The 21,043-nt window shown below is 43.4% G+C and overlaps 1 protein-coding gene across 9 annotated transcripts in view; it reads left to right on the top strand.

Moving 5' to 3' along the window:
* The window catches only part of LOC108034824 (RNA-binding protein Musashi homolog Rbp6), a 179,488-nt gene that overhangs the window by 148,294 nt on the left and 10,151 nt on the right, over positions 1–21,043 (top strand). For 4 of the 9 annotated variants that reach the window (XM_044095117.2, XM_044095116.2, XM_044095115.2 and 1 more), the window contains exons 8-10: positions 5,493–5,541; positions 11,217–11,299; positions 11,853–12,794. In XM_044095117.2, the coding sequence (XP_043951052.1) occupies positions 5,493–5,541; positions 11,217–11,299; positions 11,853–12,779 (1,059 nt within the window). In that variant the 3' untranslated portion in view covers positions 12,780–12,794. Of the gene's footprint in view, positions 1–5,492; positions 5,542–11,216; positions 11,300–11,852; positions 12,795–15,495; positions 15,532–15,600; positions 15,685–16,107; positions 16,263–16,921; positions 19,530–21,043 lie in introns of those variants that run through there. The other 5 variants (XR_007763802.1, XM_017109923.3, XM_017109918.3 and 2 more) reach the window with 3 other exon arrangements.

Here is a 21,043-nt window from a genome sequence, read left to right as displayed (position 1 = left end):
TTTTTGATTGCAAGTTCACCGCAAACAGATCGCCCGGCTGCAAGGCTATGTGGCACAGTTGCGGTCGGAATTATAGCATTTTCCCAGTCATAATGACATGTCAAAATGCTAATTAGTTTGGTTAGAGCAATATGCAATAGACGTAATGGTGGAAACCCATTTGATATACTAACCTGAATAGAGAAATAATTATTTAAAGTGCAAATTTGTTTAAAAATATATTTCTGTTAGGTTTCCAGATGTATTTCACTTTGATACACTCAAGATGGATAATTTTCTGAGCACTATTCTTCCCACCGCAGCTGTGTTGTATGTGTAAGCAAAGGAACGAAGTGGCTTGGGTCTGGACATTACTCATACGCAGCGTGTGGCGGCAGCAAAAAGCAACTTAAATTCTACTTACAGCCAAATATGTAATAAATACGAGCTTAAAAAAGTTTATCTATATTTCAACCGCACGCAGTCATGTGCTCACAAACACACACACACCGTATATATATCTCTCATATATGTATATTTGGTAGTCGCTGGGCTTTGTACATAAGAACTGGATGCTGTTTTTTTGCTGTCGCCCGGCGAAAGTTTTTTGAAAGATGTCCCACCCCCGGGAAACTCCCCGGCATCGCACACGTCCAGCTCGGTAAAAGTTTACTTTTTCTATCCCCACACCCCTGCCCCCACACCCCCGTCCAGCCCCCAGCAATATCTATCTACTGGGGCTTTTTTCGCTCTGGCACAAACGAAAAATAAGTAAGTGCCGAGTGCCGGGGACAGACTATCATTAGATGTATGACTATTCAGTTGCAGCTTTAAATCGCCGGAGTGTTTGGGCTTGGCTCCCTCTCCTCCTGGCACTTTTGAAGAGCCTCGGCTTCTGGGATTTTTCCCCCTTTTCATTTCAATTTTACAGGCAGCGGCCGCCACCACAGCCACCAAAAACCAAATCCTGACAAGCCCGACGCCGTATAAATTGTCGCAATCAAGCAGGCATACAAAAGCGGGAAACCCAAAAAACGGAGTGGAGCGGCGGCTATGGGAGTCCAAGGAAAAAAGCGTCCGAAGGAGAATCGAGAAAACCGCCGGCAAGATGAATTACTGCAAATTATCCAGTTAGAACTTCGGGGACTTTGAAACAAAACCAAAGGCGTGGATGGGCAGGATAAAGCGGTCCGCCAGAGGGTGGGAATTGCTGACGATTTAACGAGTGGCCGGGCAGAGCTTCATCCATCTGTCGCTGCATTCATATACGGCTGTGTATTCAGGATGTGCATTCCCGGAATCCGACAAAGTAGCGCATTCCATTGGACCGCTAACAAACACAATTGTTGGCGTAAGCCGCAAGTCTTGAGTTCCTAAGCTTTAATTTCCGGGTTAACCAATAATTATGGCTGGTTATTAAAGAGCTTTGTATTATCCATCTCAAAAATAGTATCTTTTATCCCACATCTAATACTTACTTTTGATATTTTAATTTACACAAAAGTAGATACAAATTCCCACTTTTTAAATTCAGTAGATACTTCTTGTTTACTTAAAGTTCCTAAACTATTTTGCCAATATTCAAAGAGAAAAACCTCTTTTTCCTTAACTGTGAAAAACCGGCTGTGTGGCACTTTAACCTTTACCCGCTCCAGCCAGCCTTCATTTTTATTCGGTGGTCACCGCCTAATTCCTCGGGAGGCGGCAACTCAAATAAAAATCACCCGCAGCACTCTTTGTCGGCCACATTCATTAATGTCAACGGCAGTCGCCTCGTCTAGGACTCACTGTAAGCACATAATGTGCCACAGAACGCATAAAATACATACAGACGGGCACAGACCTACACAGATGTCTGACACTGTAGTCATCGTCTGAATTTCTGAATTCCGTAGTCTGTAGTCTGTAGTCTGTGGCCTGCCCGCTGTTTTATATAACGATTACGATAATGAAGCGTCGCCGTTTCCACTGAGCGCAGCATTTTTGTACACAAAATGAGCCAAATGAATGGCCCGGCTTTTGGGCGGTTCGATGGGTGGGCGGCGGTGAGCCCGAGGGGGCGGCGGTGGCGGTACAGCATCAACGTCTGTCGTTGATGGCTTTTTGAAGTTCTCGGCACTGCCAGGCGGCGCAATGATTGGGGATTATGACGAATTAATGAATTCAGATTTAAATAAAATTACGCGCGCCTGCTTGTTAGTGGCACACACATTTATATACACTTGCGGCCAAGATAATAGCACATTTGGCGGCTTTTAATTGCTAGAGTTGGTCAATTATCTGTGGACCTTTGGGTAGTACTTTTTTTCAAAGCTTTGTTGTTCAAAAGGGGAATTTTAGGTAAAGCAATGACAGTCTTTTAAAATGAATATTATACATAAGAGAAATATACTTTTTTAAAAGAACTAAAAATTCTTAACTCAAACCAATATCATTTCCAAACGATTTCATATATATGAGCAGCTTAAGAATTGCATATGGCTCTCATATTTTTTTCTCTGTAAGCCGTATATATTGCGAAATATTCCCACAGCGGAGATTTGCTACTATATCAACGCCTACTGTAAACAAAATTATATACATATCGAGCCCCACTCCCCCGGTTTTGCAGTGGCTGCTCATTTAACGTTTGCTAATAGAATTAAAGTTTGCGGTTGCTGGCTGTGGACTGAGGGGCGGGAGGGGCGAAATCGGAAAATCGGGAAAATGGGTGGCATAATGAGCCGGCCACCGATCCAGGGGCAGTGTAATTATGACAGCTATCGGTGGGGCGAAAGGGGCCATTCGGCCGTTTGGCCATCGATGGGCGGACATTAACAACAGGCCGCAATTCGAGCGCAGTGTTCGCTTTTCCAGTTTTGCCCGCTTAATTAACACCAACAATTGCAATTGTACTGCCACGCCCCCTGCCATCCGGCAGTCCTGCGGCCCACCGCCCCCTCATCCTGGCAGCACCTGAGCTGGCAATTTTTGTGTCATTTGGCGCGTGCAACCTTCGCCGTCCGTTTGCATTGTGTTGCGGCATTGTTGTTGATTGTTAATTGAAAAACAATGTTGTAGTTGGTTTCATCGGCGGCTGCACTTGAAGAGCTGCGAATTGCGAGGCGCGAACAACAGCCGCGCTACACGGGAAAAATAAGGGATCAAAAGGTGTAATCCTATTGGATTTATTATCAGTATTTCTTGCCTAGAAAAATGTATCACTATTTTTCCAGAAAGCTTCAGAAATGTTTTAAAATTAATTTTTGAAATATGATGAAAAGAAAGTACGTCAAAATACACTCCAAGATTGTCCATCCTTATACATTCTTTGTAAGAAAAATATGAATAGCGTTAAAAAAAATTCAAATGAAAATATTTAGTCTTAAATGTATTATTTTAAATAATACAAAAATAATATATATATTTTCAGCTTCCTAGTAAATTGGCCTAACAAAAGAACTCGCTTGAAATTTCTTACTTATGAAAGTTATTCAATCGAACTCAGTAGCCAAGGACCGCTTCTTTTTTTCCTGTGCAGCTACTGAAGCTGTAGAATTTTCCAGCGACTGGGGTTAAGGGGGCACAAAAGTGCGGCGCAAGCTTAATTAATTTTTATAAGGCCGCCTTCGCTGGCGTCGCGGCTGCATTTTAATTACAGTGCACAGGAGTTGCGAGTTGCCTTAAGCGCATTGATTAAGTTTAATCAATGGCCCATAAGCAGGCAGTCAGGCAGGAGGAGATTGGCCAGGAGGGCAGGCGGAGGGGCTGGTGGTTATCCGGGGTCATCTTGCAGCTCGTTAAAGGCCGCATCGCAACTTTGACAAGAAATGTGCAATTAGCAGTCGAGCGAAGAGGCAAAGTTGTCACATTATAATATTGAATGGCAGACAAGAAAGCCCTTGGGAGCGAACCAAAGGAGTTGGGGAAGCCAAAGGAGTTGTGGTGCGTTTGTAAGACATTCGTCTTTTCGGATTTCCACCGGATCAGATGAAAATCACTTTAAAATTGCCATTAAAGTATTAGTTCAATTGCGCAAAGATTACGTTTGACCACGCCAGCGAGATGGGCATTTATAATTTCAATAATCACACACACTAAATTTAAAGCGGTGAAATTAATACGTTTATCGGCTAATTGGGCAATTTGTCTGACGTCTTTTTCAATGTGTGTGCTTTAAAAGCAGAGGTGTCAAAACACCATGTCACATTACGTAAAAGACAAAGGTCCAACAATTATCAAATATTAATTAATTACCTTGAGTTTGGCAAATAATCATTTTTAAAACCATTACAAAATAGTAGTAATTGGAATTCCTTGAATTCTCTGCCCTTTAGCAGCCTAATAAATTAATTTGTAACAACGTTAATTTACCAAAATACACAGATTAAAAACCAAAATAATCTCTAGTCTAGATACTGACTAAATCAAAGTAAATTCGACAATTACCTACTTATTCGTAATGAATATGGTATTGATTGCGAACACAAGTAGGTAACTAGTTTACGTTATCAAAGGCATTTGATAATTTGCAATTAAACAATAATGTCCTTAATTAAGACCAAACAAAATATTGTGAAAATAAATATGGCACGTTAATGTCTGAATAGCAAATTCATTGGCTATCTGTCATCGACCATTAATGCCTCAATTTAACAAGTGCACAATTCCCGCTGGCCACTGCAATTGAGCCTCAATCTGATTGTGATGGCCAATTTAGCAGCACATTCGCTGCATTCATTGTCTGCGTCAATTAAAATATCAAATGACAGCCGGTCGGTGGGTCAGTCAGTCAACTAGTCACCCAGTCAACCAGTCATTCTGTCAGTTGGGGCGTTCATCATTCCCTCATGTCCAGTTAGCGGGTCTGTAATGAGCCAGTCAGCCAGTGGAAAGTCAGCGCAGTTAGTTAGTTAGTTAGTGCGCTGGTTTGACAGTCAACTATCATTATAAGTTCTTTTGCGCCATAATGGGCAAAAGTTTTGTGCCCTCCTCAAAGCGGTGGGCGTTGCGAGGAGGGCAGTATTACTGGGCGGTTGGTTCGGTCACTCCTCCCCTATATATATGGTTGTGTGCTGGCCATTGTGCGCACTCACTTTGCAATTAGCAGCAGTTTTGTCTGCTGCGAACATTTATTCAGGCCATTAATTGAGTTGCTCGCACCGAGGAGGCAAACTTCGAATGCTTATGCACCAACTGAAACAAAGAAGCGAACAAGTGCAGCAAAGTCGCGGGAAATGGGTTGGGAAATGAAAAATGGCCATGGCTCTTTACCAAGGGAAAAGTGGGGGGAACATTTGTAAGTCTGTTAAAAATTACTTGAATTTATCTCAACAAATCAATACAACTTTTTGCCCAACTGTACCTTTTTCAGCTAACTCTAATAATCGTTTGTTATATGAAATAATTTACATTTTTCATTAATAACTTAACAAAGTTAGTGTTATCGATTTATATATTTTAATTTTATTATTATAATTCATTTCATATTTAACCCTTCTAATAAACCCATTTCTCCCCTTGACTATTTGCAGATCGAGGATGCCATGTTGATGTTCGATAAGCAGACCAATCGGCACAGAGGTGAGTTTTCTTTTATATCGTTATCGGTATCGCCATTGCTGGTGGTGCGCAACAATGCCACAAAGCATTTGCTAGCCCGTTTCCGGACTTTAACGAGCCGGAAGTGCGAGAGCTTAGCAATGCACATACACAGACACTCAAACACCACCATACTCCTTCACAATGTCAATGTATCATGCATGGCAGGATGCTCATAAGCAAGGGGCTAATACAGTTTTAAAACGTTGTCGGGGCATTAAAATGGCCGGGCAACAGGATGTAGAAGGACCCGAAAAGATTACCTGCCAATGCAACCGGATATAAGGGCCATAAGAGACGGGCCATCCTCTTTCGACGGTGGATGAGTGGGTGAGTGGGCGGCACTGGGTTCAAAGGTGGCCAGTGGGCGGTGCTGGCGAGCGAGGTCAGCAGCTGAGGTGCGCTGGCCGGCAGAAGGCTTAAATCTCCAGTGTACATCCGCTACACGAACTTGTAGCGCACGACTGCGTCCATTGCGTTTGTCCAGCTGTCCGTCCGGCATTCGACTGGCTGTCAGAATGTCCGGCTTGGCGTACACTACCAGAAAAGTCGACTGAGATCAGGAACTGTCTTTAAACAGCGGTATAAGTGTGCTAGTCAGCAGTTCTTTGAGCTCAACTTGGAATAAATTTATGAATTACTTGAACCCATTTGAGAAGTATATTCGTAGCTAATCGAATTTTGATAAATCAATAATCACAAAAACCATGATGTGACCAAAGATGTACTTTTTTTGTGGCTTTTCCCCCAGTGCGTGCCCATTTGGGCTCCCGATGTGTCCTGCGAAGCCTTGTCGTTGTCAATTTTGCTTATTAAAGTTTTAAATGACGCCCCGAATTTCGCATTGCGACCGGGTCCCGTCTCGAATCCCATTGACATGTCCCTCTGGCCGGCGAGGGAGGTCCTATCGGGGTTCCGACAACAACCTGAGACACGGCGCATTAAGATTGATGTGCCCAATTTTGCACAGGCCAAAAACACACGCTGGGCATCCACAAGCTCATCCGCAGAGGTCCTTGCCACTGCTCAAAAGTAATTAGCTCACACGGATACGAACAGCCGCATGCATCAATAGTTGTGGCTGCACAATCATTCCGCCACTTGCCCGGCCCCACCCCCTCACAGCCACCCCCTGGTATCCAGCCCCCACCACCACCACCACCGGACATTGTTAACTTTTGCGCCCTTCAAATTACGCACACGGGAATAAGAAAACATGATTTTTGCTTGTGCGCGGCCCATAAAAAATGGTAGCATACTTCTGTGCGCCGCATCGCAGATAAGCGCAAAAAAGAATGGGCGTCGAAAAGGGGGTTGGGGCTGTGGCAACGGGGGGCCTGCAGAGATAGAGCCGTGGGCCCACAGAACATTTCGCTTAATTGGACGCTGGAGTACGCTGAAACTGCATGATGATGCAGTCATACATACATAAAAACCAGAAAAAAACTGAAACGAAGGCTTGAAAGTGGGCGGCGGCAGCCAATAAAAACAAATATGAGGCATTTTAAAAATAATGCGAAGGCCGCCCAGTCATCGCATTAAAGATTTAGGCACTCGGGGACCAAGCAGCAGCGATGAGCCATATAAATGAGCTCCACAAATTTTTAACGAATTTCCTGCTGGCTTTTTCGACCTTTCCAATTAAAAGTGCATGGGCAGGGATTTTTCTTCCTTGTTCAAATCTAACCGAATTGAAAAGGAAAGTACCCCAAAATACCCCGGCACTATATGATTTTTTCAGAGAGGTATGAGAACACAACAAAATCGAAAGCCCCATTAAATCAAAACGCTTTGGCCAAGAGACCATAATGACTCTGGCCAACCACTTGAGGAAAATGTCCACGAATTACCCGCTGTGGCCATATTGTGATTTGCCAATTTGCCAATTAAAAATGCATTGGCTGGACGATTTTAGCTAGTGACTCGACCCCTGGCCTGAGCAATTCATTTTGGCCGGGCCATGTCAGCCTGGCAAATTACAATTGCGTGCATCGATCGCCGGATGAAATATGCAGGTTGCTACTGCTGGCGAGCGGTAAAAGCCAACTGCCCAACTTCACAGGCGAGCGGCCAGCGGCCGAGCCAATAGAAAATGTGTGTCGTTAATCAAAGGGTATTAGTTGTAGCAGGAGCTCTCATTGGAGGATGGGTTTTTGCAGGAGTACCAGGACGAGGACATCGACGGCGACTTTTTGTACAGTCGGACGATGTACGACCTTATTGCCATGAGGAGTCGGAGTCCGTTGCCTACTGGCACTTGCGATATGCCTGTAATTGCATTTTATCGATCCGATCCGAGAGCCCCCTGTATGTGTATCTGTGTGGCAATTGCCACGTACACATACACACACTCGGCAACTATAATAAAGAAGGGGCTACGGGAAAAAAGAAAATAAAAGAAGAAAAATAAAAAGAAAAGTGGAAAAGACGTCGTTGGTTGCTCCGGCAGCTACACGGCAGCAAGTTTGTTACTCATTCATAAATCATGTGTGCAGCCCAGCGACACCGACACACACACACACACACACACAAGCACACACGGCAATGGACGAGCGGACATATAGACAGATAGACAAATAGACAGACATCCTAACATGGTGGCCCAGAACTCAGCCGAAGCCCCAGCTCACAAACACCCAGCACACACGTATATCCGTGAGCCTGGTCACTGAAAATTGCACCGGCGTTTTTCCAGCTAACAAGAGCGGCGGCAGTTGGCCCAGAACTACAACTACAACCGTTTCACATGGATAAAAAATAACAAGATATAGGAAGCGATATATGAATATGCCATAAAACAATATAGGCAGGCCCGAAAAGCAATAACAACAACGGGAATGACAACAACGCGGGCGAGGGCAATTGCAGTTACAGTGGAGACAAGCTAGGGGGAATTCTTTATGGTCATAGTTTGGAATTGAAAAAAAAAGCTCAATATTGAAATTAATGGAAATTTACGAGAAGCCGCTCAAGAAGTCACTCTGGGATGAACAGAAGCCTCTCATAAAGCACTCTTGGATGAGCATTTTTTTATAAAATGATTAACACCCAATACCGGCTCTTAGGAAACTAATAAGAAATTGTATTTTATAATTATGTATTGCAATACTTTTATTTACATACCAAAGAGTACACAACATTTACTAAATGTGTCTATTATTCACTTAAGAAATTAAATTCCCTTTTGATAATAATAAAATACTTCCCAAGGCACTCAACAATTTTTAGGTCCTTATTAAAGTTCCCCTTAGGCAATCTCCGCTGTACAAATATAGAGTTCAAAACAGCCGAGCTGCGACCCAAACTATGCTATGAATTTCATTTGGCAAGCCAAGGACATGCCCAACGTGCGCCTAAGCAGCCCGTTGTGGGTGGTTGGGTGGCTTTAGTTGGGTGTGCGGGTGGGTGGTTCGGGCAGAGGATCGGGGCAACTTTTGGGGGCCGGCTTGGCAGTTGGCGTCGCCAGCCGCCACTAATATTAAAATTGAAAATTTTGTAATTTTTCTTTTTGGCAAGCCGGCGCAGCGCAGTCATAACAGCAGCTGGCTCTGGGTCTTACCCCTCAGACCCTCGCCACTACCGAAAACCCTCTACCTTGCGCCTAGAGCATATATCTGTGTCCGCTTCTTGGCAATAACATGCATGAGTGTGCAATTTTTGCAGTTGCCAAGACCATCGTCAGCTCCTATCGCTCCAGCGCCGTCCTGCGGGAAATTTTCGACAGGTAAAAATGGCAATGGCGGACGGGCTCAAAACTCAGACTTACCTCTGGGCCAACGAGCCATAAGCCTGAAGCCTCAAGCCACGGAATTAACTGGGCAACGAGCATTGCCTCATGCCTCATGCAACCCGGGCGCATTTGTATCCAGCAGATACATTTTTGATTGAGTTACGTGTGGAGCGCGGAGCCAACCGAAAATGGCCGGCTTCATTTGTTCCGCGGCTGATTTATGAAGTTGCAACGGCATAGAAGCCCTTTGAAACTCGAGAGACACGGAGGAAAATGGACTATTCAATTAGGCTTTAAGGCGTTTCAGATCATTCTGTTACTTTAAAAACAAAAAACATTTGATTGTTGTCTAAGGTGCCTAAGAGTATGCAAAGTAAAATTGTATATATCATTGCATACTTTTAGACACTTAAAAAACGCTTTTAAACTAGGCCTAAAACACTTTATTTTTTATTTCTAAATCAGATGGATTTCTAATTTAAAAAGTTTCTCAATCCCTTCAAATATTTTTAGAAATATATTTTTCTGTGTAGCTAACGTGCAACATTGCAACGTGCGCTAATTTTATATAATTAAAGCAAATACAAACACACTCCGGGGCGCGAAGGAAGCAGCCCGCACGTTGTCTCAAGGAAAAGGACCTCGGAGCCTCTCCAGCTCGGCACATGTCGCTAATAAGCCTGCGTGTTTACTGTTACTTGTTTCAACTAATTTGTCAGTTACGCCCAGCTTGGCCACGCCCCCCGTCCGACTGGCCGCCCACCGCCCACCGCCCGCACGACAAGGCAAACACACGTACACAAACAAAATGCGGGCGCCGGGGCATCAGGTGTCTGCACTTGGCCTTGCTAATTGCACAGAGAGAGCGCCCGGGCCCTTCTTTTTCGGCCATGTGAAATCTCAGACAATTGCGCTAATTGAAAAGCCCCGATAAGACCGAAGTGGTGAAATCGGAGGAGGGAAAATCGGAGTAGGGGCAGGGCCTTAAGAGGATAGCGAAAGCCCGAAAGGGAATTTTATAGAACCCAATCAGATGGGAAGTTGCAACTTACTTTGGCCTCTTTCGAGGAGCGACTTGAACGGGTCTCAAAAGAAGTTGCAATTTTCAAACGTACAATTAAGCCATTGCCACTACTTTTGATATCCGAGGGATAGTATGTGATGAAAGTTAGGTAATCAAAGCTTTTAAACAGTAATTTCCTTGGAATGGAATGTATGAAAACCAGTATTACACAATGGAAATAATTGCATAAAACAAATTTGCACTCAAGGAAGTTAAGATAGCCATAGAACTAATACCCAGAAAAACCCCTCTAGTCAAAAGAAAATGCAGCAACTTAAACTTTCGCCAGCACAAATTGCGGCAACAAATGGAAGAAATTTAATTAAGCCATAATAAATCCTTTACCAATTCTGGCCGTAAGAACCCCCCGAATGACTTGACATTCCAGGAATTTAAGTTCTCCGTCAGCCCTCAATTGGAAGATATCAAAAATAGCTCCACTGGCCGGCCATTAGGACAAAGTTATTATGCCCGATCCCAAGGCGGTCGTCGAGGGGTTAAGGAGGCGGGCTAAGGGGGGCGGGGCCCTGGCTCAGTGTCCGCTGGCAAAAGTTTATTATGTAAACTCGGAGCGGCCAGTGTTTGAATTACTCGCCCAGCCGCCACTTGAGGCCCTGCAGGGATGCATATTGAGGTCAGCCGGAGGAGAGCCATCCTGGCCTGAAATGGTGGGGGTTTCGCAAGGGATGTGGAAGGGGTTCGGAGAGGGGGCTTCCAAGGGGCACCGCCTCTGTCTCGGTCTCGACACTTGAGTAAATTATTTAGCCGCTCGCTCACACAAAAGCATATTTCGTTCAATTTTTGCAGCCCTTAAACTTTTTTGCCCACTCTCACTCAACTCACTTTGCTTCTTTTCTCTTGCAGGTTTTGGCTTCGTTACATTTCAAAGCGAAGATGTGGTAGACAAAGTTTGCGAAATTCATTTCCACGAGATAAACAACAAAATGGTAAGTGAAGCGTGGCGGTCTGAATCGCAGCCCAGGAGGCTTATCCCACCCAGCGGCCGGCTTTAAGTTTTTATTTGGCCATATAGAGAAAAATACGGCCCTAAATCGGTCATCAATTTGGGATTTTATTAAAGCGGATTAGATGTGCCTCAAACATTTTGCTGGAAAATATATCGAAATAATATGGTCAGTCGTGTGCCAAGTCAAAAGCACAATATGCAAATCAAGATATTTTTGCTTTGGTAATGTAATTTTTGAATAGTTTAAAGATTCTAGCTGATTTTTAGAAGTTGAGTTGATGAAAATCTGCAACTTTCATATAGATTATAGATTATTATATAGATATCTGTCAATCTATTTTAAATATCAATTTCAGTGTAGTTTTTTTTGGCACTTGATATTGAGAAATGTAGTTTTTTTCAAGAAACAATTTAAGTCAACGACAAAAGTTAAGAGGACCGTGGAAAGCCGTGCCACCTTGGGTCTCTTTTATAAAATAACTTAAAAGATTTCTGTAAAATATGATTTCTAAGCCATCCCTCTATCCTTCCAGGTCGAGTGCAAGAAGGCGCAGCCGAAGGAGGTGATGCTGCCGGCCAACCTGGCCAAAACAAGGGCTGCCGGACGCTCCGCATACGGTGAGTTGGTAGTCTGGGGCAGCAGCCACGCCCATTCGACGGCGGCCACGACCGCCGCCGCCGCAAGCTTGCTGCCGAGTAGTTTAGCCGCTGCCGCATCCGTGCTGCAGCAGCACCAGCAGCAGCAGCACCAACAGCAGCAGCAGCAGCAACAGCAGCAGCAGCAACAGCACCACCAGCAACAGCTGCACCACACACACCCACAGTCACCCGCCCACAGCCACGCCCACCACCCGCACACCCACACCCACAGTCAGCTGTTGAGCTCGCTGCGTTACACGCCCTATCCGCTGCCCGCCCACCTGTCGGCGGCAGCCGTTGCAGTTGCCGCCCAGCAGCAACAACAACAGCAACAGCAGGTTGTGGCCGCCCAGCAGCAGCAACAACAGCAGCAGCAGCAGAGTTTGGCCCAAGTGGTGGCCGCTGCCGCTGGTGCCGCACCTGGCCTCCTACCGCTCGCCAATCCCGCTCCGCCTGCCACGCCCTCCTTGCTGCACTTTGCAGCCGGCCAGAGCAATGCCGCCCTGGCCAACTCCCTCTATGCGGATGCAGCTGCCGTTGTGGGCTATAAGCGCCTCCTGGCAGCAGCTGCGGTGAGCAGCGGTCTGCGAGCACCGACCAGTACCACCTTGGGTGCCCTGCAGGCGGCCGCTGCCAATAATCCCGCCGCTGCCGCCGCCGCCCAACTGCAGCAGGTGCAATTGCGCCAGAACGCCGCCCTGGCCGCCGCCCACTATCCGCTCAGCGAACTGCTGGCCATGCAGGGCGGCATGGAGATGGGCGCGGGCGCCAATTCCGCTGCGGCAGCAGCGGCTTCGCTGTACCAGCTGCCCGGGATCTGACCGCCCAGGCCACAGTGAGCCCTCTAAATGGTGTCCTTCGGTCCGCAAGAACTATCAGCACCAACTACACTTTATTACACTATGCCAAAGCTAAAAGCTCTTTACAATTTCTTTGATTTAAAGACCTGAACTTTTTTATATGTTGGAAAACTCAATAAAAAAATTTAAGGGACTACCTTAGTCAGAAAAGTCAATATTTTAAATTTCAAAATATTTTTTGTGAAATTTTGAAACTAATTTTTTTATAGTATGAATAAAGTCCATTGAAACCCTGTTTATAGCTCTAATCCGATTAAAGTTACATTAAATTATACATTAAGTTTCAATTCAAGAAAAAAAAACAGACATGTTTTGATTCACAAATTTTATTTAACACTCATTAGAAAGCAATTAAATTTGAGGCAAAGATTCAAAGTGAATATCTATTAACTAACCGCAATGCAATGAATGAATCAATGAATTTTTAATAGACCACAAAGTTATTTTTTAATTTCACAGAGAATCAATGAAATCGTTTCTTAACTGTTTATGATGAATGTAGTCAACTGCACTTTAAATCAATTGAATTTTTCAGAGCTTTTCCCTACCTTTCACTATCTGATGATAGTTCTGGCAGTCCCATCCCACAGAAACACACCCACAAGACACTCTCAGAACACTCGACTACACCTATATAAATATGACTCTCATTCCGTCTCAATGTCCAAAAAATATGTTAAGCGGCTAGGCCTAGGATTACGTGTACTTCTACTTACAATTAGCCATGTACTTACTTACGCCACATGTACTATATATATCGTAACTTATATTTTGTGACTGTCTAAGCTGCGTTTAGGCCACGCGGCGTATGCGTTATTTAACTACATTACTCGAATAGCGGCGCATTCGTTTTCTTTCCCTAGCCTGTAAGCGAACTTGACTTACTTAAGATTTAACTAGGCTAAGTGCAGGTCCTAGAGAGCTGCTTAGATCTTATCGACGCCATCGATAACCTTAGACCTTAGCCGGCGATCGTAATATGTCTTAGACACCTGGCGACTTTTTCTAGAACCTAAGAATGTAACAAAATACAATGTTTCAAATTAAATAACAACATAAAAAGTCATCAGCTCCATAGGAAACACACTCCATTTATGTTTTAAAACGGATTCTCTTGTATATCGAACATTTTTCTTACAACTTATACGTAAACTCATATCAATAGCTGTTTAAAGGCGTATTAACCTAGAATCGCAGCCAAAAAAAAAGAGCGAACTGGATTAAAACCTAGCAAATGTATCGAACTAGCGATTAAGTTGGATTAAGTAAACCAGCCGAAGGAGGCCGAATGTATTAGAAATGCGATGTGTGTAACGAAGTTTAGATTTTGAAAAATTGATGACCGGGCTGGGCAGATGCCATCGTAGCGGCCGGACAGCTGTCGGAGTGTAATTTTGCGAAATGGATCATGGATAATGGATGTGTGCTGTGTGCAACGGGAATGCATTCGGTCCAATTACAGGGCCCTGGCAAATTACTGCTCAGACAGCTGATGGCCGGCAACTCCCCCAGCTGCCAGTTCGAGAACTCATACACCAACACATATTGTTTGCCCATAGCCATTAATATTTGACTAAACTCGAAACTAGCTATTTATTATACATGCATAAATAACCACATACACACATCTATTGCATTACGGTAAGCGCATTAAGCGCTCAAATTCAAAATCAAATTCAAATTCGAATCAAACTCAAATTCAACTCTAGTTAAATCCAGTGTAACATTAGCCTAAGCTGCAACAGTTGAAGGATGATGATGATACTGTGTGTGTACAGGAAACGAGCCGTCAGCAGTCCTTCGATGCCCAAGATGAACGAGAAAGTGATGGGAAAAGTGCTGAGAAAGCGGAACGCTACTGACCCCAGGCCGAAGCAAAATTTATACAAATTTCTTGATTAACATCTAATAGCTGTCAACCCTCCTATACGCCCCCCTCTTGAGTTGTAGTGTTTATCTAGCCCACATATTTATAGTTTTCTATGTATTGAGTTTCGATTTGAATTATGCTTTTCCTCGGTTTTCCAAACTCATTAGCTGCGGTGCGGGGCAATGGCCTGGAGATATGGAGCATTTTTGTAGAAATGCACAACGCAGGCCTTAGCATTGCCCCCACTCGAAGATTCAATCTAAAACACTTTATAATTAGACGAATTATTCCAATTATACTCTTAGCATAGTTACTAAATGTCTTAGATTATAACTACGTACATATCTAATAAGTGTTTAGATTGTGTCATATCTACGGTATATCGGACAAATGTAACTCTACATATAACTCTATATAAACATAGCTCAAATCAAGGCTGTTAATGCAGAAAATAACAAAAACGGGGCTGAATTCGTTCGCCCCCACTAGTTATGCACTTAAAAAAGATTCGAGTGCAGTCGCAGAACATCTTTTAGAACTCGAAACATATATAACTAGTATCTATATATAGCGGCAGTTCCTTAGTTGCCACACACACTACTTAACTAGAACTCTAAGTACACATTACGATTACGAATAGTAAAGCAGTCGCTCATATTTACACTCTATAACAATTAGTCCTGATATAATCTCGATACTCTTTGTTTGACTTCATTAGCTATGATATAATCGTGTGAGTGTCAGTAATTATCTGTTTTATGCCTTTCTTTTCTGTGCTCTCTCTTGCTTTCCATGCGACTCCCTTAGATAACATCATGTGGGGACTGGGGACATTGCCCGAAGGTGAGAACTGCCAATGATATATCCAATACGATCCAGCAGTTAATGTATTTTCCGTATTTTTTGGAACAGGTTTTCCGGCAGCTGCCTACGCTGCCTATGCCGCTGGCCGCGGATACTCGGGCTATCCCAGTTTTGGACTGCCCTATCCAACTGGTAAGTGCGGCTCGCGCCCACATAGACACTCTGACACCCATCAGCACACCCACACAGCCTGAACCTGCACACATACTCGTACATACTCGGCCCCCTGTTCATTACTTGTTTGTGAGTGAGAGTGCAAAGCAACCCCAGTGACTACTTAACCCCTAACATTATCCATTGAAACCGAAACCGAAACCCTACCGAACCGAACCAAAGTCTGTGCCACTTGATATGACGAAGGCCTCGAGTCGCTCCGGTAACTGCCATTAGCATTACTAACTCAACTAGAACTTGTGACGATTCGTTAGCCTTTAATGTCTTTGCCCGATTCGTGTCTCTTTCATCACCAGATACAATCAGACATCTATGTATCTTTTCGTTTCGCCTGCCTTACTCTTTATTATTTCTCTTCTGTCTTTGTGTTTGCTTTTGCAGCGGGTGTGATGGGCGTAGTGCCGGAGAATCGGATACTGATTGGCGACTACATGGCCTAGGACGATCCCAGCCCAATGACTATCTGTCGAGTATTACTCAGAGACCATGATCATTATTGAAATAAATCACTGTTTTCCAAAGAAAATGAAAAAAAACCAAAGCGTTCGTCATATCAATGCACAACCAGCCGAGGATCGGAGGCAATCGATAACTCTCACAACATGCCACCACATTTGACATTTAGTGCCCCATATAGAATTGAGTCCTGCGCATCCTGCAAATATATGTCATTGACGCTGCTTGGCCTTGAGTTTATCATTTGCCCACCACTGAACACACTGACCCAACACTGGCTACTAGGGCTTCTAGCTGATATGAACTGACCCCTTGTCCTCGATAACCCTTTGCCCGAGCGAGAACTGTGAAACTATCGACAAGGAAAACCATTTTTTCTTATTTAAAGGATTTTAGCTAATTTTTATTATATTTCAAGCAATTTGTTTCAAAGAATACATTATCATCAAAAACATCTTACTTCAAACACATTACTTCTTATCCTTTTATAATCGAAAATTATTTTTTATCGATACAATTGAAACACACTTTCTCGAGTATACATACATACTTTTTCAGGATGTTTCTGTGTTTTTTGCTTTTTTCTTTTTAGTATGAATTTTTTATTTGAACCTCTACTAGCTTTACTTATCGATAGTTTTACAGCTCGGGACTTTTGTGCAGACTGTACCTCTCTGTTTGCCCCCTCTCTCTGTCTATCTCTCTCTTCATCTATCTTGTATCTCGTATGATTTTGTAGGCTTGACAATTTGCGGCATCGGTAGAAGTTATGGTACCGCTTGTAGCGCTGCCCCGGGCCGCAGCAGAGCTGCCCCCGCTGGCGCCGCCTCTGCCGTTGCGGCGGCGGGTGTCGCCCCCTCCGGTGGCGCCCCTGGCCACGCCCAGTCGGCGTACCACCAACAGGCGTTGACCCTGCCGCTGGCCACGGCGCTCACGGCTCGATCCGCGGCCATCAAATCGCAGTTTCTGGGCAACATAAATTTCTAAGCGTGAACCCAAACCAAATCGAATCGAATCGAATCGAATCGCACAAGTCTGAGATTGAGAATGAGAATGCTAATGAGAATGAGAATGTGAGATGCAGAGTTCCGTTTACATTGCCGCCCTCTTTTCTGTGTCAAGTAACTATATCATTTGAACGGTGACAAGTAGGTACAGCCATTACAACTCCAATGCCAACAGCAGCTGGAAGAGATATGCAACCCAGAGCGTTAGTTTAGCTTGTAACTACGGTAACTGGTATAACCACTGCAACAACCCAAGTAAAAACCACTGTCAAGTCCACGGAAATACTCGAAAGTGGTGAAAACATGCAAAGAACTAACGAGAGATTTGCCAAGAACTACATAGAAAATGTATCTTCGACACACAAAACACACAGAATACACTTTTAGAAGTGCAGTCTTTATAGCTGACACACAAACACACCCACACGCGAAACTTACAAACTAGACTCTCCCCGATAAAAGTATACCCCATATATTGTTGGAGCAGTTAACCAATTACCGCAGCCGTATCCGTAGTGACAGTAGAGGCATCCCCAAGTTATGAAAACCTATTATATCGTATCTATAGAGCAGCTAGCACCCGTACTAACCAATACTAGAGCAGTTCCGTAATCGGATGTAATCGAGTACTTAGAATCGTTTAGATCTAGGCCAGCATAATCACTCAAATACTCACAGACATGCGTACACCTAAGTATCTGTCTCTAGAACCCCAATTAGCAATGTGACACAATACTTGTATAACGAAACTTTATAGCGAACTATACTCGATCTTCATGCGCTCCCGCTCACCCACTCACCCACTCACCCAGTCGAAAATAAATATTTAGAATGTCTCGCTTTTTTACACCCTGACCTGTGACCATTTGCCTCCCCCGTTTCGGGGACGCATATCTATTATTTATAAAACTATTTTACCGTAGCATTTAAATGCAAATTTCATTTGTAGTCCCTGTATGCATAAATTAGTTGCTGCACCCGCCCGCGCAGACACACACAACAACAGCGAGAGTGCAGATGGAAAAACATTTAGATAACAACAAATTTTAGCAGGCCTGTCACATGTAGTGCCATTATTATCCTTTAATTAATTTGCTGCAAATTATGTATGCAATTTTTCCGTTTTCCACAGCGCTTACCATATATCCATATCCATTTCCCAGTCCGCTATTGTTTGTGTTTTGTTTTTGCTTCCGTTGTTGTCGGTGGTCCCATGAGTTTTTAGATAATTAGCAAACGTGCAGAGATTTTTGCCATAGCCAAAGTTCATTAATTAGTAGATTTGCCCATTATCCGTAGCTGTGTTATTCCGTTTCATATGTATTTGCAAACCGCATTTGGCCCACATACGAATTGAAGCCTTGAAGCATTCAAAAACTCTATAAATACCTTCCTTCATCGGTGCATCGCAAGAATTCCAAAATGGCTAATAACAAACCAGAAAAATAAGATAAACGAGCGAAATTTTTCGACATTTCTATTTAAAGTACATATAGACATTACTATATACATACCTATATACTATACCTTATATACACGAATATTTATATATACATATTTAATATACGACGTTTACAAACTAAGTTGGGTATTCATTTTATACGTGAAGCGTGAATCGATTTGATTTGTACAATAACGAAAAATACAATATTAATGTCCATCCATTTTCGAAGAGCAACTTAGCAGCGCCAAAAAAAAAAACGAAAACTTAATGAGAAACCAAAAATCTCTCTCTTATGTTGATGAAAAATTCAATTTTTCTATGTCCTTTCCTGTAAGTCTCTCCCAGAACACACACACACACTCCTAGCTATTTAAACACACACCTTATACGAAAAGATCGGTCAATAACTCTATATAGTTGGATAAGCTGTTACTAGTTAATTGAATGCAATTATCGCAACTCTGTGGCATCCGGATGCCCGGCCACTGCTTCGAGGTATTTTGCAACTATTTAAATTGACAATTACCAAACGCTTGCGAGTTATTTACAAAAACCTATATAGCAAACACACAGACACACTCAGACACACCCAAAGGCATATACCAATATGTATTTTACACGTATATACTGTGATTTATAAGAAAACGCTTCAAACGAGAACAAGAATACCATTTGCTTGCGCAGAAACGAAATCGAGATGGCAAACGAAATCGAAAAGTTATTAACTAATTAAAATGCACAAAACTAAGATAAATAAAGTGAAAATAAAATAAATGCGGATGCAAAGCCGAAACCAAAAAACCCAAGCAAAAGTCTATCCTTTTGGGGCCTCAGGCATTGGCTACCATTTCCCAAGCCACCCGATTATAAGCGAGTCAATGGGAGCGATTCCAAGTGAGTGACCAAGTGGCCATCGGGGCGTATGCGTAATATTGTGACAGCAACTTGGCAAGGACATTGCGGCAGCCACAGAAGAAGCGGCAGCAGGAGCCCGAACAGAACACTCCTCAGTCAACAAGGTCAGCTAATGGTCGTCTTATTGTTCCAATGCATATTCGTACAAGCATTATACTCTTTTTATATACGTATATCCATCTTTATATTGAACCTATAACCGTTTTTGGCTCCATATCCGAATAAATTTTCACATTTTACGATTATTAACTGTATGTAAACTGTTAGATGATAGAAAAAGTTTTAGCAAAGAGCGCAATAAAAACACACAAAATTGTAAACTGAACGCCCCACGTTGGGCGCCAGTAGTAGTTGACGAACATATACATATATTCCTGTGTAGTGCTCTTCCGTTTGAGAAACTTTGTTTTATGAAACATTTAACACACACACACACATCAGAAACTAACAATACCAAATTAGCTCAAGCGTCGAACGAAAAGTAGCTCGAAATAGCGTTTAATTTACCAAAAAATGTATCGCATAACACATTCATTAGTAGCGAACAACTGTAACCATAAAACATGTATAACCCCCTAACACACAAGTATAAGTATCTGTTCTTATGTATACCCTAGTTTTAATACAGCCCCGCTCCCCGAAAATAAGTTTATCTCAAAACTGTGTAGTGATCATGTAAATGTCTTCTGTTGACCGATTTCGTTTGTGGAAATGTCTCAATTCAACCTTTTACGGTGGCCGTAACAGGGTTGCCAGGTCGACAGCTGGTAACAGTTGTTTTTCCGCAACCGCAAGACTGACAATTGCAATTTTCCCACAAACCCACATAGCCCACTCACAATCTTTTCCCCCCTCCCAATTTTCCAGCGGATACGCATTTCATGCAATGGCAGCCCGACAAAAAAAAAGAAATCCCGGCTAAATAAGTTATTTATTTACAAAAGGCAACTGCTATGGCGATTGCGATTGCTATTGCAACTGCTGCTTTCGCTGCTGCTGCTGCTGCTTTTACGGGCTCTTTACTTCGGTTCGTATGGGGATCCGGGTTTTTCGGGCGCTTCTTTGTAGCAGAGTTCCCAGACTCAAGACTAATGAAAACAACATGGCGCACCGAGATTTCGCACAAAAACGTAAACTAAACGTAAGCCAAAGTTGATTGGCGCCATAAAACGCACAACGGCAATGACGAAGGTCGTGGGGGTGAGTGGCAGGAAGGGTGGGCGGTGCTAAAGGGTTGTTGTGGGTGGTTCAAAGGGGGCACAATAAGCGCAGGACTGCCAGGCACATGCCTCGTTACGTTACGTCACGTTACGTTACATCAATTTTTGTGTTTCCGCAGGAAATGCAACTGCTACGTTTCCTCCCCCTCGCCGAGCGCCCAGATACCAGATATTCCCACTATGTATCCCTATTCCAATCCCAGCCATAACCCGTTACAACCCATTTTTTCGCCAGCCTTCATTCACATTCGCATTCTGTTGTCATTTCAATATTG

This window comes from Drosophila biarmipes, chromosome 3L, assembly GCF_025231255.1.
Source record: "Drosophila biarmipes strain raj3 chromosome 3L, RU_DBia_V1.1, whole genome shotgun sequence".
Taxonomy (NCBI): domain Eukaryota; kingdom Metazoa; phylum Arthropoda; class Insecta; order Diptera; family Drosophilidae; genus Drosophila; species Drosophila biarmipes.
Note: the sequence above shows the minus strand (reverse complement) of the source record. Positions and strands in the feature narration are given on the sequence as shown.